General features: G+C 50.2%; 1 protein-coding gene across 1 annotated transcript; it reads right to left on the bottom strand.

Annotated features, from left to right (window-relative positions):
* Window positions 1-748: 748 nt before the first annotated feature.
* Man2b1 (mannosidase alpha class 2B member 1) lies at window positions 749-21,795 on the bottom strand. The gene is made up of 24 exons (XM_051168516.1): window positions 21,348-21,795; window positions 20,305-20,407; window positions 20,001-20,174; window positions 19,296-19,489; window positions 18,787-18,919; window positions 18,385-18,530; window positions 16,893-17,009; window positions 13,473-13,555; window positions 13,272-13,392; window positions 13,125-13,203; window positions 12,302-12,411; window positions 11,947-12,054; window positions 11,595-11,711; window positions 10,651-10,836; window positions 8,967-9,064; window positions 8,749-8,866; window positions 3,131-3,249; window positions 2,941-3,042; window positions 2,723-2,810; window positions 2,538-2,618; window positions 1,859-2,086; window positions 1,445-1,600; window positions 1,255-1,357; window positions 749-899 (listed from the first exon to the last, which is right to left on the bottom strand). The coding sequence occupies exons 1-24, from the start codon at window positions 21,504-21,506 to the stop codon at window positions 790-792; spliced, it is 3,033 nt and encodes a 1,010-aa protein (XP_051024473.1). The 5' UTR covers window positions 21,507-21,795; the 3' UTR covers window positions 749-789.
* Between the last annotated feature and the right edge of the window lie 559 nt (window positions 21,796-22,354).

The raw sequence follows: 22,354 nt of genomic DNA, 5'->3' as shown, positions 1-22,354 counted from the left end.
GTTTGTTTTGGTGTGGTTTGGTTTTGTTTTGAGGCAGGGTTTCTCATGTAGCCCTGGAATGGTTGAACTCACTCTGTAGACACTCTGGCCTTGAACTCAGAGAGACCTGCCTGCCCCTGCCTCCTGAGTGCTGGGATTGAAGGCCTGAACCACCACCAGCACCACCAAGCGCAGCAGAGGAATGCTACCCATGACCTTCCCATCACTCAGTCCCCATGATCAGCCTCCCTGTCATGGAGGACCCTGACTCCCCTTCCAGCATTCATGAGGTGCAAGGAGGAGGATTCCTCCTAGGTGAGTAGTGAGTCTGAGGAAAACTGGGATTCATGAAACCCTGTCTGCAGACAACAACACAGCCAACAACACGGACCAGTGGGTGAAAGCACAGACACCACGACCGGAAAAGCTCCCTGGTGGTCCCAGGCTGGAGATAAGTGACTCTAGCAAGCTGTCCTCCAGCTCCACATGACAGCACAGGGGCATGCACATACACACAGAGGACTGTTTAAATTCTGGAGAAGCATATTCCTAGAGAGCCCATGAGTGAGGAGTGAGACGTGGAGAACGTGAGGCTGCTGTGATGACTGCACTGAGGAGACACCTTCACACAGCCTGGGGTCAGGGCTGAGCAACACTTGCTGACCTCCCTAGATCGCACAGTCAATGTACCCCCCACTCCCCGAAAAATAAGTCAGTCACTGAAGGGCCTGAGTCTTTGTAAGAGCTTTCAATAACTTTTTTGGGAGGGTACACCAATGGAAGGGAGGTCTGCCCATCCTCCTGGCAGGCCTAGCTGGGTGCTGGCCACTGAACTGAGGCCAGGAAGGTACGGATTTCCATAGGCTGCAGGGTGACTGAGGTAGGGTCCAACTTGGAGGGAGCAGGGTTCGACACAGGACCTGGGATGGGAGGAAGAGACAGAGGCCTGAACAAACCCATGCAGGCTCCACTCACGACTCTGCACCAGGACCGCACTCCCAGATTTTAAATACTTCCTGTGCCTGAACGACACCCAAGGTTCCCCAAACCCTCTCCAGCTCTGGCCATTGTTCTCTGATCCCCAAAGGTCACCTACACCACCCACTCACCCTTGAGACAAAAGCCCATGCCCCAAACTCCAGCTGCACAGCTGCTTTGCTGGACCCACTGCTCACTCTTAAGACCCTGGGCTCCAGCTCTACATTGGCTTCTGAGCAAATTCCTCCCCCTCCCCTGAGCATCCAGCCCCAGGCAGGACGCCTGCCAGGTCTTCACCAGTTTCTGTCCTCCACTTGAGCCTGGAAGCCTTGGACAGGGGCTGGTTAGCTGCCAGTGTGGTCTCCTGCAGGTGGGTGATGGTGAAGGCCCGGAACAGGTTCTGTGGAGAGTGGAAGGTTCTAGCTGAGCCACCAAGCCCAGCTTTGGCCTGGCTCCAGCCTGTCATCTCAGCTCAACCCCTCCTCACCTGCAAGTTCAAGGTTACAGGGGAGCTCAAGTTCTGACCAGAATCTTCTCCCACAGCGAACTGGTGCTCCAGGCGCAGCAGCACCATCTTGGGGGCCCAACGGGCCAGTGTGAGGAGGTGCACCTGGGGAGGTAGGTCCTGGAGAAGTCCTGAGAACTGCAGAAAGAAGGGGATGGGTGGAGGGCATTGTCCGAGGCTGACTGGCAGTCAGCGCTGACCTGCAGGAAATGAAGCTTGGTACTGAATGGGACGGGGCACTGAGCAGGGACACAGTACTGAAGCCAGCTGCTGACCGCAGGGCAGAGCTCATCCTGAAGGGGAAATGCTGACACTGAGGAGGACCTCACACCAGAAAGAGGGGCTCAGAGGGCGTCATCCATGGTCTCCCTTTCTGCCGGCCTCGCTGGCTCTCACCTGTGGTTTTAGTGCTGCCTGGGAGTAATATGGAGCGCTCCCACCCTGAGCCAGCACCAACTGAGGGGCCAGGACTTCCTTCTCTGCCAGCAGTCGGTGCCTTGCAGCCGCATCTCTGACAGAACTCAAAAGCACAAGGTGGTGCCCTCGCACCCTCTTTCCATCACCTGCCTCTATCAGGGCCTCATCCACACCTCGCTTATCATCTACCAACAGCCGTCGGTGCACCTGTGAGGAATAGCCAACAAAGAGTGAGAAACTAGCAAGTGATCCCAGTTCAGAAGTTGGGCACACACTTGCAGGAATTCCAACACACACTAAAGAGAGGGTCAACAATGAGGCTGAGGTCAGGGGCTGTCCAGGACCCCAGCAGAAGTGAGGTCCAGGGGACAACAGCCCAAGACTAAAGAAGGGAAGGACCTACCAAGAGGATCCTCACAGGACAGTGGAAGTCCTGAACAGGGACTGGAGAAGAGGGGTAAAGTGGTACCTAGAAATATTACCAAAAATCCTGCACATTGAAGCAGACCCTTATCCCAGTGTAAGAAAGGGAGGGAAAGGGAAGAGGGTGGGACCAGGGCCACACACAGAAAGCAGGTACCAACAAGAGCCTTCATGCATGGCTGGTTCTGGGTGGGCCCTATGGGAGAAACCCAGCTTGCAGGGGCTCCCCTCTCACCATGAGCTCCAATGAGCCATCCTGGAGACTGCTGCCCCCCTGGGAGCGGTCGGTCAGCACAGTCAGCTGCATGTGCCCATCCTAGAGGAAAGGGTGACTGAGATTGTGGGGCCCTCCTGGGAGCCCACCCTGCCCCAGGTGTCTGGGAGATGCTTCCTAGTCTGATGCAGTGGCAGGGCAGGTACCGTCATGTAAATTCGAGTGTTGACAGGATAGTAATTTCCAGCCACCCGTTCAGTCTGATTTAATCTCCAAGTAGGCCGATAATCACGCCTGGAAAGAGGTGCGATGTGATCACATTTGGGGTCCTGCTTCCTCTTCAGCCTCCTACATTCATGTCATCACCAAATCCCATGGCACTGAAATCCACACACCACAAACTCCCCAGGATGCCCCTTCCCACCTCCTCTTCAGGATTTCGCGGCCGTTGCTGTCCGTGTAGAACTGTCCCTCCGTTTTCATCGGGGTGTGAAAGCGGCTGATGATTTCCTTCCCCCAACCATCTCTGTACTCAGTGGAAAAGTCACCTTTTGAGTCCCTCCTGAACCCCACTCTGTGCTGCTCCCCACTCCAGAAAGCTTTATGCCACTTACTGCACTGGGATTGGTCCCACTGTCCACTCCAGTTCCAAATGACGCTGCCCTGGGTACAGGCGAACCACTTGGTAACACCAGGCTGAAAAATTCTGGTGTACCTCTTGCACCAAGGCTGTCTGTAGGCACACAGGATGGCTTGTGTCAGCAATGGTGAAAATGCCACATGGCAGCTGGGAGTGGGGGCTCACCCCTTTTAGTCCTAACACTCAGGGAGGCAGAAGATGGAGGATGGATGTGAGTTCGAGGCCAGCCTGGTCTACAAAAGGAGTACAGAACAGCCAAGGCTTGACAGAGGAACCCTGTCTCAGGCTAGGGGGTGCCCACATGGTTATGAATCCCAGAAAGGGAAATTCCACTACCACCCTTCTCAGACTGACTCGGTGTGATATTCTCACGGCTTCTTGTTTTCTTTGTTTTGAGTGTAGGATACACGTGGACATCAAAGGACAACTTGCTAGAATTGGTTCTCCTGCCCACCATTTGCATTCAAGGGACTGAACAAGGTGGTCAGGCATCATGGAAAGCACCTTTACCCACTGAGCCATCTCACCAGCTCCTCCCTCCCAACCTGAAAATCCCACCTCTACCCCTTACCCTTCCTTCTGGAGTCCAGAGCCTGGCCAGTGCCATAATAAATTCAATTTATTTTATTTTATTTTATTTTGAGAAAAGCACTCAAGTACCTCAGGCTAACCCCAAACTCTGTAGGTACTCAAAACTGAAAACTGACCCTAAACCCCTGATCCTGCAGCCTCTACCTCCCAAGTGCTGGGATTGCAAGAGTGTGCTGCCATGCCCATGGACCACATAGCCCTGGGCTGTATCCATACACCCTTGCTACGCACCATTGCCCTCCCTTCCCTCCTTAGAATAGGATTCCAGGTTCACACACGTAGCCTTCTTTGTGGCTATCAGGGACTGTGTGGCCAACAATCTGCCCCATGGAAAACGATCAAGGCAGCATGAACACTGGCCTTGACCGTTTCCCTCTCTTTGGCTCAAATTCAGATGCTGTGGCTTGAGCCTGGGTGTCGATCTTAGACCAGGAGTTGGGCTGCACATAAAAGAAGTTAGAGGGACAAGAACAAGACAGAAGAAATGTTGGAAAAGAGAGATCTTCAAGCCGGGTGTAGTGGCGCACGCCTTTAATCCCAGCACTCGGGAGGCAGAGGCAGGCGGATCGCTGTGAGTTCGAGGCCAGCCTGGTCTACAAAGTGAGTCCAGGATGGCCAAGGCTACACAGAGAGACCTTGTCTCGAAAAAAACAAAAAACAAAAAACAAAAAAAAAGAGAGAGATTTTCAACTTCCCCTGATGCCCAGTCAGACACTCTGTTTAAAAAGAAAAGACCTTTCTTGATTACTTGCTTCTTTATTTTTTTCTTCTTGTTTTTGTTTTGGTAGTTGTGTGGTGATAGAGTTTGGGTATTTTTTTCTTTGAGGTGGGTTCTCACTACATAGCTTTAGCTGATCTTAAACTCAGAAATCTTCCTCCCTTGCCTCTTGTGATTGGATTAAAAGCATGCATCATCATGCATGACCCAGAAGAAAACAATCTCATCCAGCTACAAGCATGGTTGATTTAGATAACTTTTACAGAAGACCAACCTATATTCTAATAGAGATATGTAGGCATTTGCCTAAAGGGGAATCCCATCAACTCTGCGCCCAGAACCCCGCATCTACTCCTTTTCCACCTTAGAAGAAAACATCAGAAAATCATCAGGGGCCTCCTGAGATTCCAAGAAAAATTAAGTGTGAAGTATCAAATATCCACCCACATAAAAATGTTATTGAGAGCCTGATGGTGGTGGTGCACACCCTCATTCCCAACACTCAGGAGGCAGAGGTAGGTAGCTCTCTGTGAGTCAAGACCGGCCTGGTTTTCAGAGTGAGTTCTTGGACAGCCAAAGCTACACAGAGACTGTCTCAAGAAACAAGCAAGCAAACAAAATAAATAATTCTTCTCATTGCTGTTTCTGTGTGTATCCTAGCACATGTGCATGTGCCTTCATGTATGCATGTGTGTGGTGACCCATAGAGTTGGCCTGACAAGCTGCCTAGAGAGGCATGTGTCATAAAGTTTTTCAGATTGTGGTCAATCCCTCCAGGGACACAATGTACCTTCCATTCCAACTCGCTCACTCAGGCAGTGAAGTGTTCAGGTCACCTTCTGTTTCTCTGTGTGTTCCCTTGGAAGTCAGTGAAGCGTGGATGCTTGACAGGACAAAGGGTCTTAGACATTTGTCCTGTGTGTCCTGTGTAGCTTGATACGTCATTGTATTCTGACAACCACAACTGTATGGATCCTGACAATCGCCACTGTAGTCCGTTGTTGATAAAAGTATACAAAGTGTAACTGTTCTCAGTAAGACTGTCACAGCCGCAGTTGTGCTGTGGCCCCTCCAACCTGCCCTGATTTATTCCTCTCAACTGTCTCAGGTGATCTTGTCCCAGAAAGTTAGCACAGGCGCCTACAGGCAACTCCTGAAGAAGGACCCGAAATGTGGGGATGGAAGGAAAAAAGGAAGGAAGGAAGGAAGGAAGACAAGATAGAAAAGAAAAAGGAGACAAATGTTAAAGAAGAGAAACCGTGGGAATTATGTGCACCCAAGTATAATAAGGCAGGTGCACTCATTGGAGGTAAAAATGATGGGACAGTCAGGGTCGAAAAAGAAACACTTCTCTGATGATCTGAACACTTTGTTATTGGGGGAGGAGTTACAGCAGCAGTGATGGACTCCTGGAATTCATGAGTGAGCTCTCGCCTTCTTTCCTGAAGAGGGATCTCAGGATCCCAGACTTGGTCCCAGCTAGGAGGAACAAAGCAGGGAGAGTGAGATGCAAGAGGACCAGAAAAACTCCTAGTGATGCTCTTCAGCTTGGCAAGAAATTAAAGCAGTAGTAGATAAAAACCACAGGGTCACCAATAAAAAGGAAAGTGATCAATAAAAGACAGAACTAACACTGGCAATAGAAGAAAATTTACAGCCTAAATGCTGCAGTGTCTCTGTGACGAGGTTGAGGGTTTCCTCCTCCCTGTGCTGGCTTTGCTCTCCCACCTCGAGCTCCAGTGTCCTCCACTCCTCAGCCCTATCCACCACGTGCAGGTCCTGAGAGCATAGAGAGCCCCCTCCCGCCCTGATGCTGGCCCTCATTTCTTTCTGAGGTTGATGGGGAGCGGGTTTCCCCAAGAGAGAATTAACTCCCTTTAAATAACAGCACAGGTCTCCCAGCCAAGAGACTTGTAGTAAGCCTGAAACATAAAGAAAGACACCAAAGAATTGTCTCTTTTCCTGTGAGTGAAATGGTGGATCCTAATCCCCTGGGGAAACAGTTAGAAGCTATAAACCCACTTCATTTAAGACTCTTAAGGATCTTACACAGGCTTGTGCTCAGCATGGACCAGCTGCCCCTTTGGCATTGTGTCCACTTCCTTCTATTTATGGGCAACTTTTTCCTCCCTCTGAAGGGAGGGTCTGGGCTAAAGCTTGTGTCTCAGGGGTGAAGATTTACTGTGGACAATGGTTATTCAGAAAGATGTCACATACAAGCTACTAAGACTCAACAAAATAAGTCTGACATGGTGGAGCACAGTTTAAATGCCAGCACATGGCAGGCAGAGGCAAGAGGATCTCTCTAAGTTCAAGGGCAGCCTGGTCTACACAGCCAGTCCCAGGACAGCCAGGGCTGTCACACTGAGCAACCCTGTTTTCAAACTCAGGGTCTCAGTCCTTTGGAAAGATATTATCTGGCAATTGAATGGCCCAGATCCAGTAATTCCCTGAAGCTCAGGCTGTGTTTGTTCTGTTTCCTCAGGGTGCTGGAAAGCCAGTGTGGACACCTGAAAGACTGACTCAGTCTCTGAAAGAAGGACACCGAGATTGCAGAGCATCTCCAGAGGCTACAGCTGAAGGAAGAGAACAGTGCGACACGGGCGTCCAGCATGAAGAAGGAAGCCTGCCTACCAGCAATGACCCAAATGACAACCTAGAGACTGAGGGAGAGACAGAGAAACCTTAGGGCAGGTGTGGCTGCCGAATCACTGTTCTTTGCTGTGTTGTCTACTCAGTAAATGCAGCCATTGCTGCTGAGATGTTGGCTCATGGACCTGAGCAACCTGTTTACTTGCTACTGGGAAGGGAATAATGTTCCTGTAATTGTCAATGATTCTGAAATCCTGAGAGCCTCCACTGCTAATCATGTTGATCCCAATCAAAGACGGTCACGTGATAATTTAGTATCTATGCTCTCGCTTTGCATGGTGAAATACTAACCATTCAACATTCAATAAGTTACCCTCTTCCACTGCTGCACAAAACCTGGCAAAGAATTTTGGACATTATTTTTCTGTCTTTAATTGGACTTCTAAACTATGGTCCATAGGAATGTCGTTGGGGAGATTTTCCTGGTGATACTGGGAAGCATTATAACCTTGAGATTAATGTTCTATTCACTATCTACCGTAAAAATGGACTTGCACATCCTGAAATTGAAAAATATAAAAGGGAATAGGAAGGAACCATGGAGCTGGCATGGCCTGGCTGCCTAGAGAGGCATGCGCCTTAGGTTTCTCAGGTTGGAGTCAATGGCTCCCTGGACACAAAGTACCTTCCATTCCTGTGCTCCCTTGAAATCTTCATTGTATCCTGACAACTTCAACTGTATTGATCCTGGCAATTCTCATTATACTCAGTTTCTGATAAAGGTATAAAATGTTTGATTTTTCTCAATAAAATTGTCACAGCTTCATTTGTACAGTGGCCCACCCAACCTGGTCTGTTTTAATTTACATATCTGGTGACCTTCACCACAAGTTACACAGGTGATTACAAGTGTGTGTGTGTGTGTGTGTGTGTGTGTGTGTGTGTGTGTGTGTGTATTTGAGAGAGAGAGACTGAGACACAGAGACAGAGACCTTACAAAGCCTAGGCCTTGAGCCTGAGCTGCTCTTCCCTCAGCTACCCAAGTGCTCTTGTCCTAGCTCCTCTCTTGTGCTGGTGTGGACCCAGAACTCAGGCCTTTATGCATATGCAAGTGATCTAAACTACAGGCCAAGAAACAAACCCACTTCCAAGATCTTGATGAACTCTGACCTAGTGCACTTGCCACCACATTCTCCTCATATTCCAAAGCTAGGAATGGATTGAGCATGTTGAGAGAGACATTTATACAAAGGACTTTCATGCATCAGCACCTGGAGCCTGCAGTCTTACTCCATATGCAAAGGAAAAGTAAAGCCAGGCACGGTGATGCACTCTTGTCGCCCTAGCACTCCAGGGGCTGAGGCAAAATCAAGAGTTGTGAAACCAGGCTGAGCTACACAGTAAAACTCTGTCTTGAGGACCAGAGACCTGGTTCAGTGGGTAAAGGCACTTCTTGCCAAGGCTGGTGACCCACATACTATCCTAGGGACCCATGTGATAGATTCCTACAAACTGTCCTGTAACTTCCACCCATGTGCCTGCGTGCGCGCACACACACACACGCGCGCGCACACACACACACACCGAGTGTAATAGTCTCTAAACATGCCTTACATGTGGCACATCCTGCTCCCCAATTCCACATTCGCTCTCCACCCCCAAAACCCAATCATGGCTGCTGGAACACAGACCTTCACCACATGGATCTGAGCCCAACGGCTTACAGGCAATGGCTCAAGCTGGTTGGGTCGAAATATGTAGGCACCAGAGGCCTGATTACTCTCTTCATTTCCAGTGCTAGCATTGTACCTAGAACCAGAGAAAATGCGCATCAGGGAGGGGACCTCAGATCCATGCCAACTGCCCCAAGCTCTGTGGATGCTTCCCTGACATAGGAGCCCTTCCTCACCAAAAGAAGCCTTGGCTCACAGGGAGCGAGAGGTTCTGTTCCATGTTTTCAATCTTCTTTAGTAACCCTGTGCCAGAGTCAAATGTGGCCCGTATGTACTGCATGGGGAAAGGGTGCACAGATGTAAACCAGCGTCTCCTCAGCCTTCCCTGGCCTCAGCTCCCTCATCTATCTGCTGCACGAGACCTAGTAAGCAAACACTCCTGGCACAGCTGCTTCAGTCAACTCTAGCCCCATCTGGCCACTTCTCTGCACAGCGAGGCCTCGGGACTAACTCAGCCCTTTGCGGAAACCCTCACACTCCTTATCTGGCTGTTCATCCCACAGCAGCACAGGCCAACTATGGCATCCTGAATGGATCTCACTCCTCCTCTGCTCCAGAGTTTGACCAATGTGTCACCTGACCCATCAGCCAATCGCCAGGACCCACAGGGCTTTAGTTCCACGGAAACATTTTCATGCCCCAACAGTGATCACAGCATCGCCACAGAGGTGGTGCTCAGCATGTTGGAAGCTCTAGGACTGAGCCTCAGCTCAATACAGATCTGGCACAGTGGGACATGCCTATAACCCAGCACATAAGAGGCAGAGGCAGGAAGAGCAGGATTTTATGTCATTCTGAACTTGCCGAGTTCACAGACAGCCTCAGCTCTGTGAGATCCTGGCCCAAACACATAAAGAAAATATTGTTATTTCTTCAGAATCTGAAGAGAAGTTAAACCCAGCATTTGGGAGGTAGAGGCAGGCTGATCACAGTGATTTGGAGGCCAGCAGGAATAGCAGAAGAGCCAAGGCTACACAGAAAAACCCTGTCTCAAATAAACAGGAAGAGAAAAAAATTGAATAGTAACAATGAACATATCATAATGATACTTGCATGGACGTTAATTATCTTTACAGGAATATCGTCATATGACATTGTGTGTGTGGCATGTTCGCATGTGTATATGACTGTGTGTGTACATTCTTGTTCATGCATGTGAGGGCAGAGGCTGAGCTGAAAAGGTGTCATTGGTTTTCTACCATACCATTATTATTTATTTATTTATCATTTTTTATGATTTTCACTGCTCTCTAATCCCACCAATATCATTTAAAGGAACAAACTGCCCACACATGGTGGCACATGCCTTTATTTCCACCACTAGGGAAGCAGAGGCAGGCAGATTACAGTGAGTTTGAAGGCAGCCTGGTCTGGAAAACAAGTCGAGTACAGAAAAACCCTATTTCGAAAAACCAAAACACAAACAAAAAATAAAACAAAACAAAAACCTGTAACACCCCATGGAAAACTTTTCACCTCCTCTAGTGAGACCAGAAACCTTCCTTTACCAGCGCATGACCCTCGCCCTAAGACTCTAGCTGGCCATGGAAGAACTGGCAGCTCTGATCTCAAGATTCCTCTCTTCCCGACAGGAAGCTGACAGCCACGTCTGGGGACGACCCTGGCTATTAGCGGGAGCAGAAGGACACGCACCTATATCAATCTCATGGTGACAAGATTCACACGACTGCTTAGAAAGGAAATTGAGACTCACAGGTCACCCTCCTCACTAAAGAACACATAATCGGGAGAGATGAGGGCAAACCAAGGATCCGGAACCTACTGACACAGATTCCAAGTACTTCTACAACACTGTCCATTGTCACAGAGGCAAGGAGAGAAGCGCAAGTAGAATCTCACCTCATTTTCAATGGATAAGACCTGGGACATGGGTTTCCTGGGCCTGGCTCTCAGGCTGTGCGTCTGGGACTTACGGCCACTCATTTTGGTCACAGAGTAGATGCTGAAGCCAAGAGCAGGCACCGAGGCCGAGAACAGTAGCTCCCGCTCGTACATCTTACTGTAAGAGCTGGGAATCAGCACCACCTTGAGTGAGAGAGGACGCTCATTAGGGTCAAGAAGACACAAAGAAACCAGCATGGGTGACAGCACCACCCTCAGAGGGCAAGCAATAGAAGGGAGAAAACCTGGCTGTGATGAGTAGAAACAGAAGAGCATTTGCCAGCACATCCTGTACCTCGTTGAAGGGAGAGGAAATAGGAGGAAAGAGAAGGAGAAGAGAAAAGAGGACAGAGAGGAGGAAGGTGCAGCTACACACAGAAGCTAGGAGTCAGAGCAAACCGAGAAAGAGGTGGATGAGAGGGTCAGAAGAGGAGACCTCCTGGGGAGAAGGGTCTGTCCATAACCAGAAAATGTGATGCGGAACAGTGAGGTGACCCAAACCTGCGATCTTAACACGCAGGGGATTAAGGCAGGAAGATCACAAATGGGAGGCTATGGGGGTTACACAGGGAAAGCCTGTCTGAGGGAAGAAACAGGAGAGGGTCAGGAGGAAAGGAGGGAGGGAGAGAGGGAGGAAGGAAAGAAAAGAGGGAGAGAGGAAGGAAGGAAGGAAAAAAGGAAGGAAGGAAAGAAGGAAGGAAGGGCGGGGGAGAGGGAAGGAGGGAGGAAATGAAATCCCAGGGGACATTTAGAGGTTGGCTCTATTGGGAGAGAGATGTTCCCCAGGAGGCTGCGATTCAGAACAGAGCTGGGAGACAAACAGACAAGGAAGAAACACATGGGCGCATCCAGACGACCTAGGGGAAATGTACTGGGAAGGGACCATTGCATGTGCAGCTCACATTGCTGGGCACTGTCTGGCCTTCAGGGTCCTTCACGATGAACACGCCTTCGGTGACTGGCAGCCGAACCATCTGAGACACCTTCCGCCCCAGGGGGTTGTAAACAGTTACCTGGAACTATGGCAGAAGCACATAGTCACAGCATGCCTTCCACCCCACCCCTTAGCAGTGCAGCTTCCCACACAGGCCTGGCCTTCCAGGGCAAGCCTTGCCTCTAGTAATGAACTACCCTATACCAGCCTCCGGCACCCACAATGGCCCTCCAAAAATAAACGAGGCAACCACTCCATCCCCTTCAATGCAGACTGCACAGTCTGGGGTCCTGTCCCTCCTGCTCCCAGCCCCGACTCACGTGACCTGACTGCTGGCTGACTGGACAGATGCTGATGTTGAGCTCGCGGCAGAATGAGAAGTTCTGTTTGTAATTGCTCAGCCGTGCCAGGGCGTTGCTCACCAGAACCTGTAAGGATCACCAAAAGACTTGCACCAAGGTCTGCAGCCCTGGCAGTCTGGTTGGCCCATAATAGGCCCCACCCTCTACCTATAACCAGTCCCCTTTTTCCCAAGAATAGACCCCTCCTCACTCTTGGCTTCTCCTCAAAGCCCATATGAGTATTTTGTCCCCTACATACACACACACACACACACACACACACACACACACACACACACACACACGTGTGCATTTGTAGCCTTGCCCCTCACACCTCACAAGGCCCCCATCCTGCTGCCAGCTGCCGCGCGTAGTCATCTGCAACATTCTGCCTTGAAGTGCCAGTGACAGCATCGTGGTGCTGGAGCACAGCCACTGCCTCCTCTGCCAACAGGATGTCAGTCAGTTGCCTCCTTACACAATGCTTAGCCCCACCACCAAGCAAGCACACACCAGAGGTCCGGTTCTGAGAAACAGTGCTCTTGGGAGAATTAAGAATGGCTGTGGAAGGCTGGAGCCATGGCCTGGCAGCTAAGAGCACTGGCTGACTTTTCTTTTCTTTTTTTTTTAATTTTATTTTATTAATTTATTCATATTACATCTCAATGGTTATCCCCTCCCTTGTATCCTCCCATTCCTCCCTCCCTCCTATTTTCCCCCTATTCTCCTCCCCTATGACTGTGACTGAGGGGGACCTCCTCCCCCTGTATATGCTCATAGGGTATCAAGTCTCTTCTTGGTAGCCTGTTATCCTTCCTCTGAGTGCCACCAGGTCTCCCCATTCAGGGGACGTGGTCAAATATGGGGCACCAGAGTTCGTGTGAAAGTCAGTCCTGGCTGACCTCTCAAAGCACCAGGGTTTGACTGGGGACACAACATGGTAGCTCACAGCCATCTGTACTTCGTTTCTAACTACAACATAAGTCCTTAAAAAGGAAACTCAAAGTGTAGGGATGTAGCTCAGTGTTCAGACGTATAGTGCTGTCTGGCTTTGAAGAAGTCTAGGGTTCGATCCCAGGCACCACCAAAAGTAAAGTATGCCCTAGAGATGGTTTTGGTCTCTGCCTTCAATCCCAGGGTCCACAGATGACACTTACTAAGAGGAGCACTGTCTCCTGAGCCATAGGGTCCCACGGTGGCTGCAGGACCCGCCAGTGCTTCTAGCTGGTTGCACACCTGAAGAGAAAGACATGTGTTGGGCAGAGGCTCCTCTGGGCCTCCTGGATGCCCACATGCTCACGCACCTGTAGGAAGTTGTAGCTGAGGCGCTCATAGCGCTTGAGGGCTGGCCTGCTGGAAAAATAGCCAGTCCAGAACATGTGGGGGCCATCGGCATAAGGAAAGAAGTCATCCTCCTTCACCGACCTGCAGGGGACATTGAGAGCAGTCACACTCCATGGAGCATGCCAACCCCACCCAAACTTCCCAGTCCCTGCCCCAAATACCAGGTGAGATTGGCCTTGTTCAGCTCCCAGAGGTAACACGTAGGGGTGGAGTAGAGAACATTGACCCGGCTTCCATTTACCTGCTGCTGGGGAAAGGAGTGTGTGAGCCTGGGGGTGCGCACCTTTCGGGGCCCACAGGCCCCCAATGGATCAACTTCTCTACTTGGTTGTTGTTGCTTCTCACATTTGTTTTGTTTATTTAATGTGTATAGATATCTTTCCTGCAGGTTTGTCTATGCACCGCCAGTTTGCCTGATCCTTACAAAGGCCAGAACGGATGTCAGTATCCGGGATGGAGATACAGATGTCTGTGAGCCGCCATAGGGGCCCTCAGTAGGGAAGCTAGTCCTCCTCACTGCTGTGCCATCTCTCCAGCCCCTAAACACACTTGAGTACTGAACAACGGCCAAATATGGGCATATGTCTAGGCCAACAGCCAACACTGTCGCCCTTCAAAGCATTTCAGGAATAGCATAACTTTTCCTTTCCTCCTTGTTATATTTCAGGCAGCCCCTGGTATTACTAACCAGGAGCCCTGGCTGGCCTTGAAGCTTTTAGTGCAAGTCATCCTCCTGCCTTAGCCTCCCTTGTAGCTGGGACTACAAGTATGGGCAGCTGCAGGCAGCTAAGTTTACAAAACCTTCTAAGTAATTCCAACATCATTATTTAAAATAAGGAGGGATCCACATGTGTAACGCGGTTGGTACCAGCTCCAGCTCCTCCTCCTCCTGTGACCCTCCTCCTCCAGAGGTACAGGCCTAGCAAAAGTTCAGGGCATCCTCAGCTACAAAGCAAGCAGAGGCCAGGCTATAGGAGAGCTTGGTTTTTTAATAATAATAATAACAATAATTATTATTATTAAGGAAAAATAAGTATGCTATTATAGCATGAAAATAATTAGTTTTGTTTTGTTTTAATAATTTTATTAATTTATTCTTATTACATCTCAATGGTTATCCCGTCCCTTGTATCCTCCCATTCCTCCCTCCCTCCCTTTTTCCCCTTACTCCCCTCCCCTATGATTGTGACTGAGGGGGACTTCCTCTCCCTTTATATGCTCATAGGGTATCAAGTCTCTTCTTGGTGGAAATAATTTTTTTAAGATTTATTTATTATTTATACAATGTTCTGCCTGCACATACACCTGCAGGCCAGAAAAGGGCACCAGATCTCATTATAGATGTTAATAGGGCACCTTGTGTTTGCTGGGAACTGAACTCAGGACCTCTGGAAGAGCAGTCAGTGCTCTTAACCTCTGAGCCATCTCTCCAGCCCGAAATTTTTTTTAAAAAGCACTGTCAAACCACCAAAAGCAGTTTTTTGTTTTCTTTTTTCAGTAGCACTGGGGACGGACTCAGAACCTTAAAAGTGCCGAGCACGTGCTCCTTGACGCAGAGTTATGTCATTGTCTCGTGACATGGAGGCTCCCTCTCAACTGATGACACAGAGAAACTCGAATCCTCTACGGGAAAGGCTGTCTGTTTTCTTCATGCTGTGTCCTCAATGTACATAGCAGAGACTCAATGAACAGGGTCACCCTCGCCAGTGTGGGAGCTGAAAACTGATCGCAGGTCCAAGGATGCCCCTGCGCAAAGGGAAATGATGCAATTTTCCCTTGTTTGTTTGTTTTCTGGAAACTGAACTCAGAGACTTACTCATGCCTCTACTCCCAGATGGATTCCTTTTGGGAGAATTTACTTCAATTTTCTTTGGTTCACTTTGGCTTTGGAGACATGGTCATATAAAGTTGTGCAAGCTGCCCTGGACTTGTTCTGCAGCCAGACAGAACATGAATTTGTGCTACTCCTGCCTCAGCTTCTACCTTCTTTGGCTTCTCTCTCCAGTGTTTGGATGCGCACTTGACTGACTCCGCAGCTGTGGAAGTCAGATTCAGAGGCCCACTGTACACTTGCACCCACACATCCTCAGTGTTTAACATGCCTGAGCTGGCAGGCCCACCTAAACCTAGGGAAGGCAGCTTCTGAATTCCTGTACTCTTTAGAGTGCAGTGCAGAGGAAGGAGGGGCCAGCAAGGTTAAAACGGCCCCAGATGGAGCAGCCTAGGTTAAAACGGCCCCAGATGGAGCAGCCTAGGTTAAAACGGCCCCAGATGGAGCAGCCTAGGTTAAAACGGCCCCAGATGGAGCAGCCTAGGTTAAAACGGCCCCAGATGGAGCAGCCTAGGTTAAAACGGCCCCAGATGGAGCAGCCTAGGTTAAAACGGCCCCAGATGGAGCAGCCTAGGTGATAGTGGCAGCATCTAGGAGCACAGAGAGAAGGCCCTGCATCCCCCGTGGAAAAGGCTTTCTGAGAAGACATTGGGGCTAGCGTCCTTACATGTTTCTTATTTGAGTTTGTTGTTGTTGTTGTTAGGACAGAGAACTGTAGCTGGTAGTTGGTTCATGATGGGTTCTTTTTCCTACCCTTTCCCCCCCGCCAGGCTCACCCCTATCACTACATAGGAGAGAAAGAATGATGGAAGAGAGATCCCTGAATCTAATTTCATTTCATTTGTTTTTTCTTTGAGCACAGCTACTGACAAACTGCAACCAATCCCCCTGAACGACCAAGAGCCATCAACCCAGCCTCTTGGGGCCCTAGCATTTGTATACCCTTTGAAATTTTCCCAGAATTCCAAACATTACACAATGGCAGCAACTTTTTTTTTTTTTCTAGAGCTGAGGACCGAACCCAGGGCCTTGCACTTGCTAGGCAAGCGCTCTACCACTGAGCTAAATCCCCAACCCCATGGCAGCAACTTCTATGCCTCTGCTAGAGCATGGGACAAATAGCTAGCTGCTGTAGACAACCCAGAGCAGCCCCACGCCTCACACATAGGATTTAAACAAATACACATGTCTGTGGTTTTAAAGAAACCAAATTCTGGAATTGTCACTACAGATAACTTGGGGCCCTTGGTGCTCATTATGTAGCCCACTACAGCCTGAGCTCATAGCAATCCTCTGGCCTCAGCCTCCCTCAAAGAGACAGGAGATATTAGCCAGAGAGAATAATTATAAAGCAACAGTATTGGGGAGATAGGTTAGTGGGTGTACTTGCCTCAAATACAAAATAGCCAGGACTATACCAAAAGGCCTTGTCTCCAAAAAAAGGGAAAAAGAAAAAAAAAAAGAAAATCTTTCTCTATTTTAGTTTCTGTGTATGCTTTTGGTTATGAGACAGTCTTCTGTGTGTATGTATCTGTGCATGTGTCTGTGTGGGTGTATCTGTGTCTGTATGTGTGTGGGTGAGTGCCCATCCATCTGCCTGTCCCACACTGGCCTTCACTCAAAGCAGTCCTCAGTGTTCCTCGTTCTAGGGTGACCTCTCTGCTTGACTCGTTTCTGTTTATTACCTGCCCATCTCAGGCACTGATGATAATGATAGAAAGCTGAGTAACGCACACAGGGAGGCACTGACCTGCTCGTTGACCAGGCGGATAAGCTTGTCCATGTTTTTGAACCACAGGTTGGCATTCTCATAGTGGAAGTCTGAACCCATGGTCATCACGGTGTGGTTGGTTCGGTAACACTGTGCCTGTGGATGACAAGGCAGTCCTCAGGCCTGGGAGTCCAAGACTTTCCCAGTGTCTCAGGGTGCAAAATTACATGTGGGGACCTGAGGATATAGCTCAGTGTGAGAACACTACACTAGTACCCTCAAGACCTCGGGTTAGATACACAGTACAAGACAAAAAAACAGAACACAAACGAACAAACAAGAAGGACCACCTGCGTGGGGACTATGGCACATGGGGCAGCTGGACACATGAAAGTGAGCAGTGCAGGGGGTAGTGTGAAGCTCCCACAGTAGAGTCCAGGACTCCAACCCTGCCTTTGCCCCCCAAGCACGCTGGGGCCTATCTCTACTCTCAGCACTCAGCATATGGAGGCAGGAGGAGCAGAAGTTCAAAGCCAGCCTCCCCTACATAGCAAGCTCAAGGCCAGCTTGGGATATCTAAGTCCTTGTCTGAAAACCACAGAAACAGCCAGTAGCTGCTGAGGTGCTCTACAGTGCAGTGCTCAGAGAAGGCTACAAGGCACTGAGCTGCACTCTCTGCCGTCCTCCCTCCTCCCCTTATGGGAGGGGACATAAGGTGTGCGTGCTACAGCAGCGGCTCAGAGACTACAGAACAACTTACAGGAGTCAGTGCTCTCCTCACAGCAAGTGCGCTCTGGAACCTGACTCAGGTTTTCAAGCTTGGCAGCAAGCACCTTTACCCCTCAGCCATCTCACTGGCCCACTTCCTTGGTTTGTTTCTTTCTTTTGTTTTCAGACAGGCTCTCACTATGTCCTCCTAGGCCAGCTTCAAGCTCACAGAGACCTGACTGCCTGACCCCATCCTCAGGTACTGGGATTAAAGTTTCCACGAGTACAGCTGGCAACACAATATTTTTATGACGTATATTCCCATGTGTGTGTGCCTGAGTCTCTGTGTGCGCGCGCGCGTGTGTGTGTGTGTGTGTGTGTGTGTGTGTGTGTGTGTGTGTGTGATATCATGTGTCCATACACATATGCACAAATGAGAGAAGAGTGCCAGGTGTCCTCCTACAATTCTCTGCCTATTCATTTAGTCAGACTCTCCCAGAACCTGGACTTGCATTTTCTTCCCGATCATGAGGCCCAGAAGGCCCACTGCTCCTCCTGTCTCACCAGCCCTGGAGCTGGGGCCGCACATAACCACATACAGGAACACGCAGTTAGAATGACTAGGTTTTCGTGTGGGCTCTGGGATCTGAACTCACATCTCATACTTGAGCAGCAGGTGCTCTTAGTGCGAAGCTGTCTCTCCAGCCCCTCATGTATTCTGCTAATGTACAATGACTCCCAATGAGAAATCTCATGGAAGCTTCTGGATAGGTTGGGTGTCTGTGCCTGGATACTATGGACATGGTTAGGACAGCTAGGTTACCTGGGAAGAGGCCAGCTTCAGGAAGTCAGCGACCAACATATCTGCATTGAACTCAGGGCTGTTGGGATCCTCTACCACGGGAGGGTCTGCACATAGCATATCCCAGCATAGGTTCTTCGGAGGGTTATAATTATTCGGGAGCACACCTGTAGACCAAACCAGAATCAGTACCCCAGACATGCCATGGGGTCAGAGACTGTGACACAACACCCAGGATAAACTTCCAAAGTCCAAAGGGCTAATACATACACACACACACACACACACACACACACACACACACACACACAGATCCACACTTAAAAACCATGAGCAATTCTCAGAGAATCACAGCATATCACAAAATCACAGAGGACCCTTCTGATCCTGAGGGCCGATGACCTTACTCTCCCGCCCACTTACCAGTGAAGAGGTCAGCAGTGGGGGGCTTCAAGCTGGCACTAGCCCTCCATACCTCCTCCATCTTCAGCTTTTCCTCTCGAAAAATCTTATCTTGATAGTCAATGCGCCCAAGGAAGAAGCCATCAAACCCCATCTGGGAGGACAGAACCGGTGGGTTAAGGAGTGCAGGGCCTTCTGGCCCAGGTGGGACAGACAGCGTAGGAAAGTATGCCCAACTAAACCTAGGGTTTTCAGGAACAGAAAGATGGCTCAGTGCTGGAGCCCAAATTCTAGTGAGGCGTAATCAAGGGAAGGAGCGGGCCAACTGGAGACGCAGAGCAGCCTGCACCTGTGGGTCCCTAGGACATAGACCAGGGCCGAACTTAACTCACAGGAGTCAAATTCAGCCTGGACAGGGGGGTCTCAGCAAGCCAGGGTCTAGCCCCAGAGATCACTAGAGGAGGGCAGGGTGTGAGCAGCTAAAGCAGGAGCCAGACCAAGTGAAGGAGAATTAATAGGGTGGCTGGCACCTGAGCAAACAGGGAGGCCTGTTCTCGAGAGTGGCCAAAAGGGTCAATGTGCCAGGCCACACGGGGACGCCCGTCGCTACCGAATGTGTCTTGCAGGAAGCGTAGCCCAAGTGTCATCTGGTCCACAATTGCACCATAGTGGGTGGCTGCCTCATCGTTCATCACCCAGCCACCATTGACAAACTCCAGGCGCCCTGTGGAGGGGAGGCCAGGCGAGAAGGGGCACAGCTGGGAGTGGGCATCGTGGGCAAGGCTAGAAACCAGAAGATGCTGTGCATGGAAGTCAGGAGAGGAGGGGAGTTCAGAGCCAGTGTGCAAAGACCTGCATGGCTGGCCTCCCTGAGGAGCCACTGGAGGGAGACCTCGTGAGATACCCTTCTCCACAGGAAGAGAGACTGTAAGCTGTTAGAACTATGGGTACAGAGTGTGCACACTATGACATGCCTACACCTCTCATTCCAGCACAAGAGAGCCAAGGAGGCAGGAGGATTTCTACAAGTGCAAAGCCAGCCAAGTCTACAAATCACTTTCCAGGACAGGGTGGAATATATAATAAGACACTGCCCCAATAAACCATCATAAATTACATATATATAATATTATATATATATACATATATGTGTATATATATAGTCTCAGAGATGCAGTTTGCAGAAGGACAGGCTGGGCTGCACTTCCTCCTTTCACTTCTTGGTGCAGGCTCACCCTGGCGCACCAGGTCCCGCACGCTGTCCTGTGTCGCCTTGGTCTGCTCCTTCCACCAACGGGAGAAGAAGGCCATCTCCACATAGATGAAGCGCCGGGTGGGGTCCGCCAGCAGAGAGGAGATTGCCGAGTCGAGGATGTACTGCACTGATGCGTGCTGAACGTTGTTCCTGACTGTGGACATGAAGGGCAGGTAGGGAGGGGCCACTAGAACAAGAGTCCAGAGGGCTTGTTGTTCTTATCCCAACGTCCAGGTCCCTGAAAGATGTAGAGGCCCCCCCACCCAACCCCCATCTCTACTCACTGCCATAGTAGTACTGGTCCACTGTCTTCAGCCAGCCTACATCATCATGGGTATGAGGCAACAGGTGCACGTTGAGCATGCCTGGCTTCACTGTGGGACATGTCTGCACAAGACCCCAAGAGCACACACATCCCATGTCAGTACCCGAGACTCTGAGAGGCAGGTAGGTTGGGGCTTTTGAGGTAGAACCTTGCCTGGCATGGTCAAGACCAGAGTTTTGACCTCCAGCATCACAAGGCAGGCAGGGAGGCAGTACAAGTGTAAGTTTTGACTCTGGAGTGACAAAGAGAGGTCAAAAGGCTATAGTCTTTCCAGGTAGGAGACGCTGAGTATGGTGCTCATAGACCCAACTTCTACTTTGCACAAACCCCAAAGAGCAGATCTAACACTCTAGGGTGATGACTTTAGTAGTCAGTGGGGTTAGCTAAGCATCTGCAGACAGCGGCAACCATTCTGGAACACAGGGCCATATTAGCCCTCATTATCCGGATAAGACGTTTAATTATGGTGACTTTTCCAAGGAAGGAATCAGGAAGCTGAGAGGCCAAACCAGGACCCCAGGCAGCCTCAAGGAAGGTGCCTAGGAATGAGCAGCCCAGGTCACACAGTTCTACTCTGGAAAGGGAGGAGGGAGAACTTCCAGGTGATGTAGATTCACAAGGCAGCTTTACCAGAGAAACTGCCCCAAATAAGACTTGGGGGTGGTGCAAAGTCACCAAGCTTCTAACCGATGCAAGAGGAACCACAGCAACCACAACCTGTGCAAAGCGTCGAGTCCTGTTCCCAAGTGGCTGCTCATCCTTTCCCCAACCAATCACAGGTAAGTGCATGCAAAGTTCAAGCTGGCTACCTGGAGTCCCGGGGACATGGACACAAGCACATGCACGCCTGTTCTCAGGCTCACGCCAGACCTTTTCAAAGACGCAATGCCCACACTGAGACCACACCGTCTGATAAGCAGCCGTCACCTAGGGATCAGTAGCACCCCAACTTCTGCTTCAACTCCAGCCCAAACGCCTTGCCGCTCCTGAGGCCCAGCTTACCTCATAGCCGGCCGCCCGAGCGCCTGGCGCGACCAGTAACAACAAGAAGAGAAAGGAAACAGGCAGGACAGGCAAACCTAGGGTGCAGGAACTCATCCAGAGCCACCTAGTGTTCAGGCCACCAACATGGACACCAGAGGACAGCGATGGGGTGCCCATGGTTCCGGCAACTCCACTTCCGGGGGTTTCCTGTGCTCAGCTAAATCCCTGCGAACGCTCCGCCCCCAGAACCGAACCAGCCAATCGGAACGGAAGGGGGCAGGGCCTGTACCAACTTGGAGCTGTAGCTGTAGACCTGCCTACTGAAGAATTAGGAGCAGAGGAACTGCTGCATCTCTCCAGACTCCCATTCCACCCAGGACTTGGCAGGAGAACTTAGCTCTAAGGCTTTTGATGCGCTTTTGTGTGAGTGTGAGCAACGGATTCAGCTTGTCCAGTGGACTTCGATGTTTCCCAAGAAGTGGAATGTGTAGGTGGAATTGGAGGGCACCACACTCTCTTTAGGGCTGGGATCCTGGAGGGACCCAGGGAAGCTAGAACTTGGGTGGAAAGCAGTTATGATCTGCCTCGTGGGGATAGGGACTTTAAACAAACTGCCACTGGAATGCCAGAGATGAGGCACCCAGCCCGGTCTAGACAGAAGCTGAGCCTCTTGTGAGCAGGGAGGGCCTTGTAGGGGAGAGAGAACTTGAGTCTTTCATACCCGTCCCAGCCCCTTCCAGGCTAGTCATTACTCTGTGCTCTAATAAGAAAACCCAGGGCCACAGTTTGTGTGTTGGCATACAGCTTGAACTTCAGGATGCTGAGAGCAGGGGCAGGACTCTTGCCATCCCAGGCTGTGAGATTGCCAGGCCTGCCAGGGCTGTAGAGGAATACACAAATCAATAAAAATCTAGAAAGATGGCTCTGCAGTAGTGTATAAAGCCCTGGATTTCACACCCAGCACTTCAGAAGAAACAAGTAGGTGTATAAATCAATAGATAGACATATAAATATTTAGATGATAG

This window comes from Acomys russatus, chromosome 26 (assembly GCF_903995435.1).
Source record: "Acomys russatus chromosome 26, mAcoRus1.1, whole genome shotgun sequence".
NCBI classification, from domain to species: Eukaryota; Metazoa; Chordata; class Mammalia; order Rodentia; family Muridae; genus Acomys; species Acomys russatus.
Note: the sequence above shows the minus strand (reverse complement) of the source record. Positions and strands in the feature narration are given on the sequence as shown.

Bases quoted from the DNA above. Each gene is read 5' to 3' on its own strand.
- Man2b1 (XM_051168516.1), bottom strand. From the start codon at position 21,506: ATGGGCACCCCATCGCTGTCCTCTGGTGTCCATGTTGGTGGCCTGAAC. The intron at 19,490-20,000 runs GTGAGCCTGCAC...TCCCCTCCACAG, and splicing joins GCGGGACCTGGTGCGCCAGG to GGCGCCTGGAGTTTGTCAAT. The intron at 11,712-11,946 runs GTGAGTCGGGGC...CTTCTGCCATAG, and splicing joins TCAGCCAGCAGTCAGGTCAC to TTCCAGGTAACTGTTTACAA.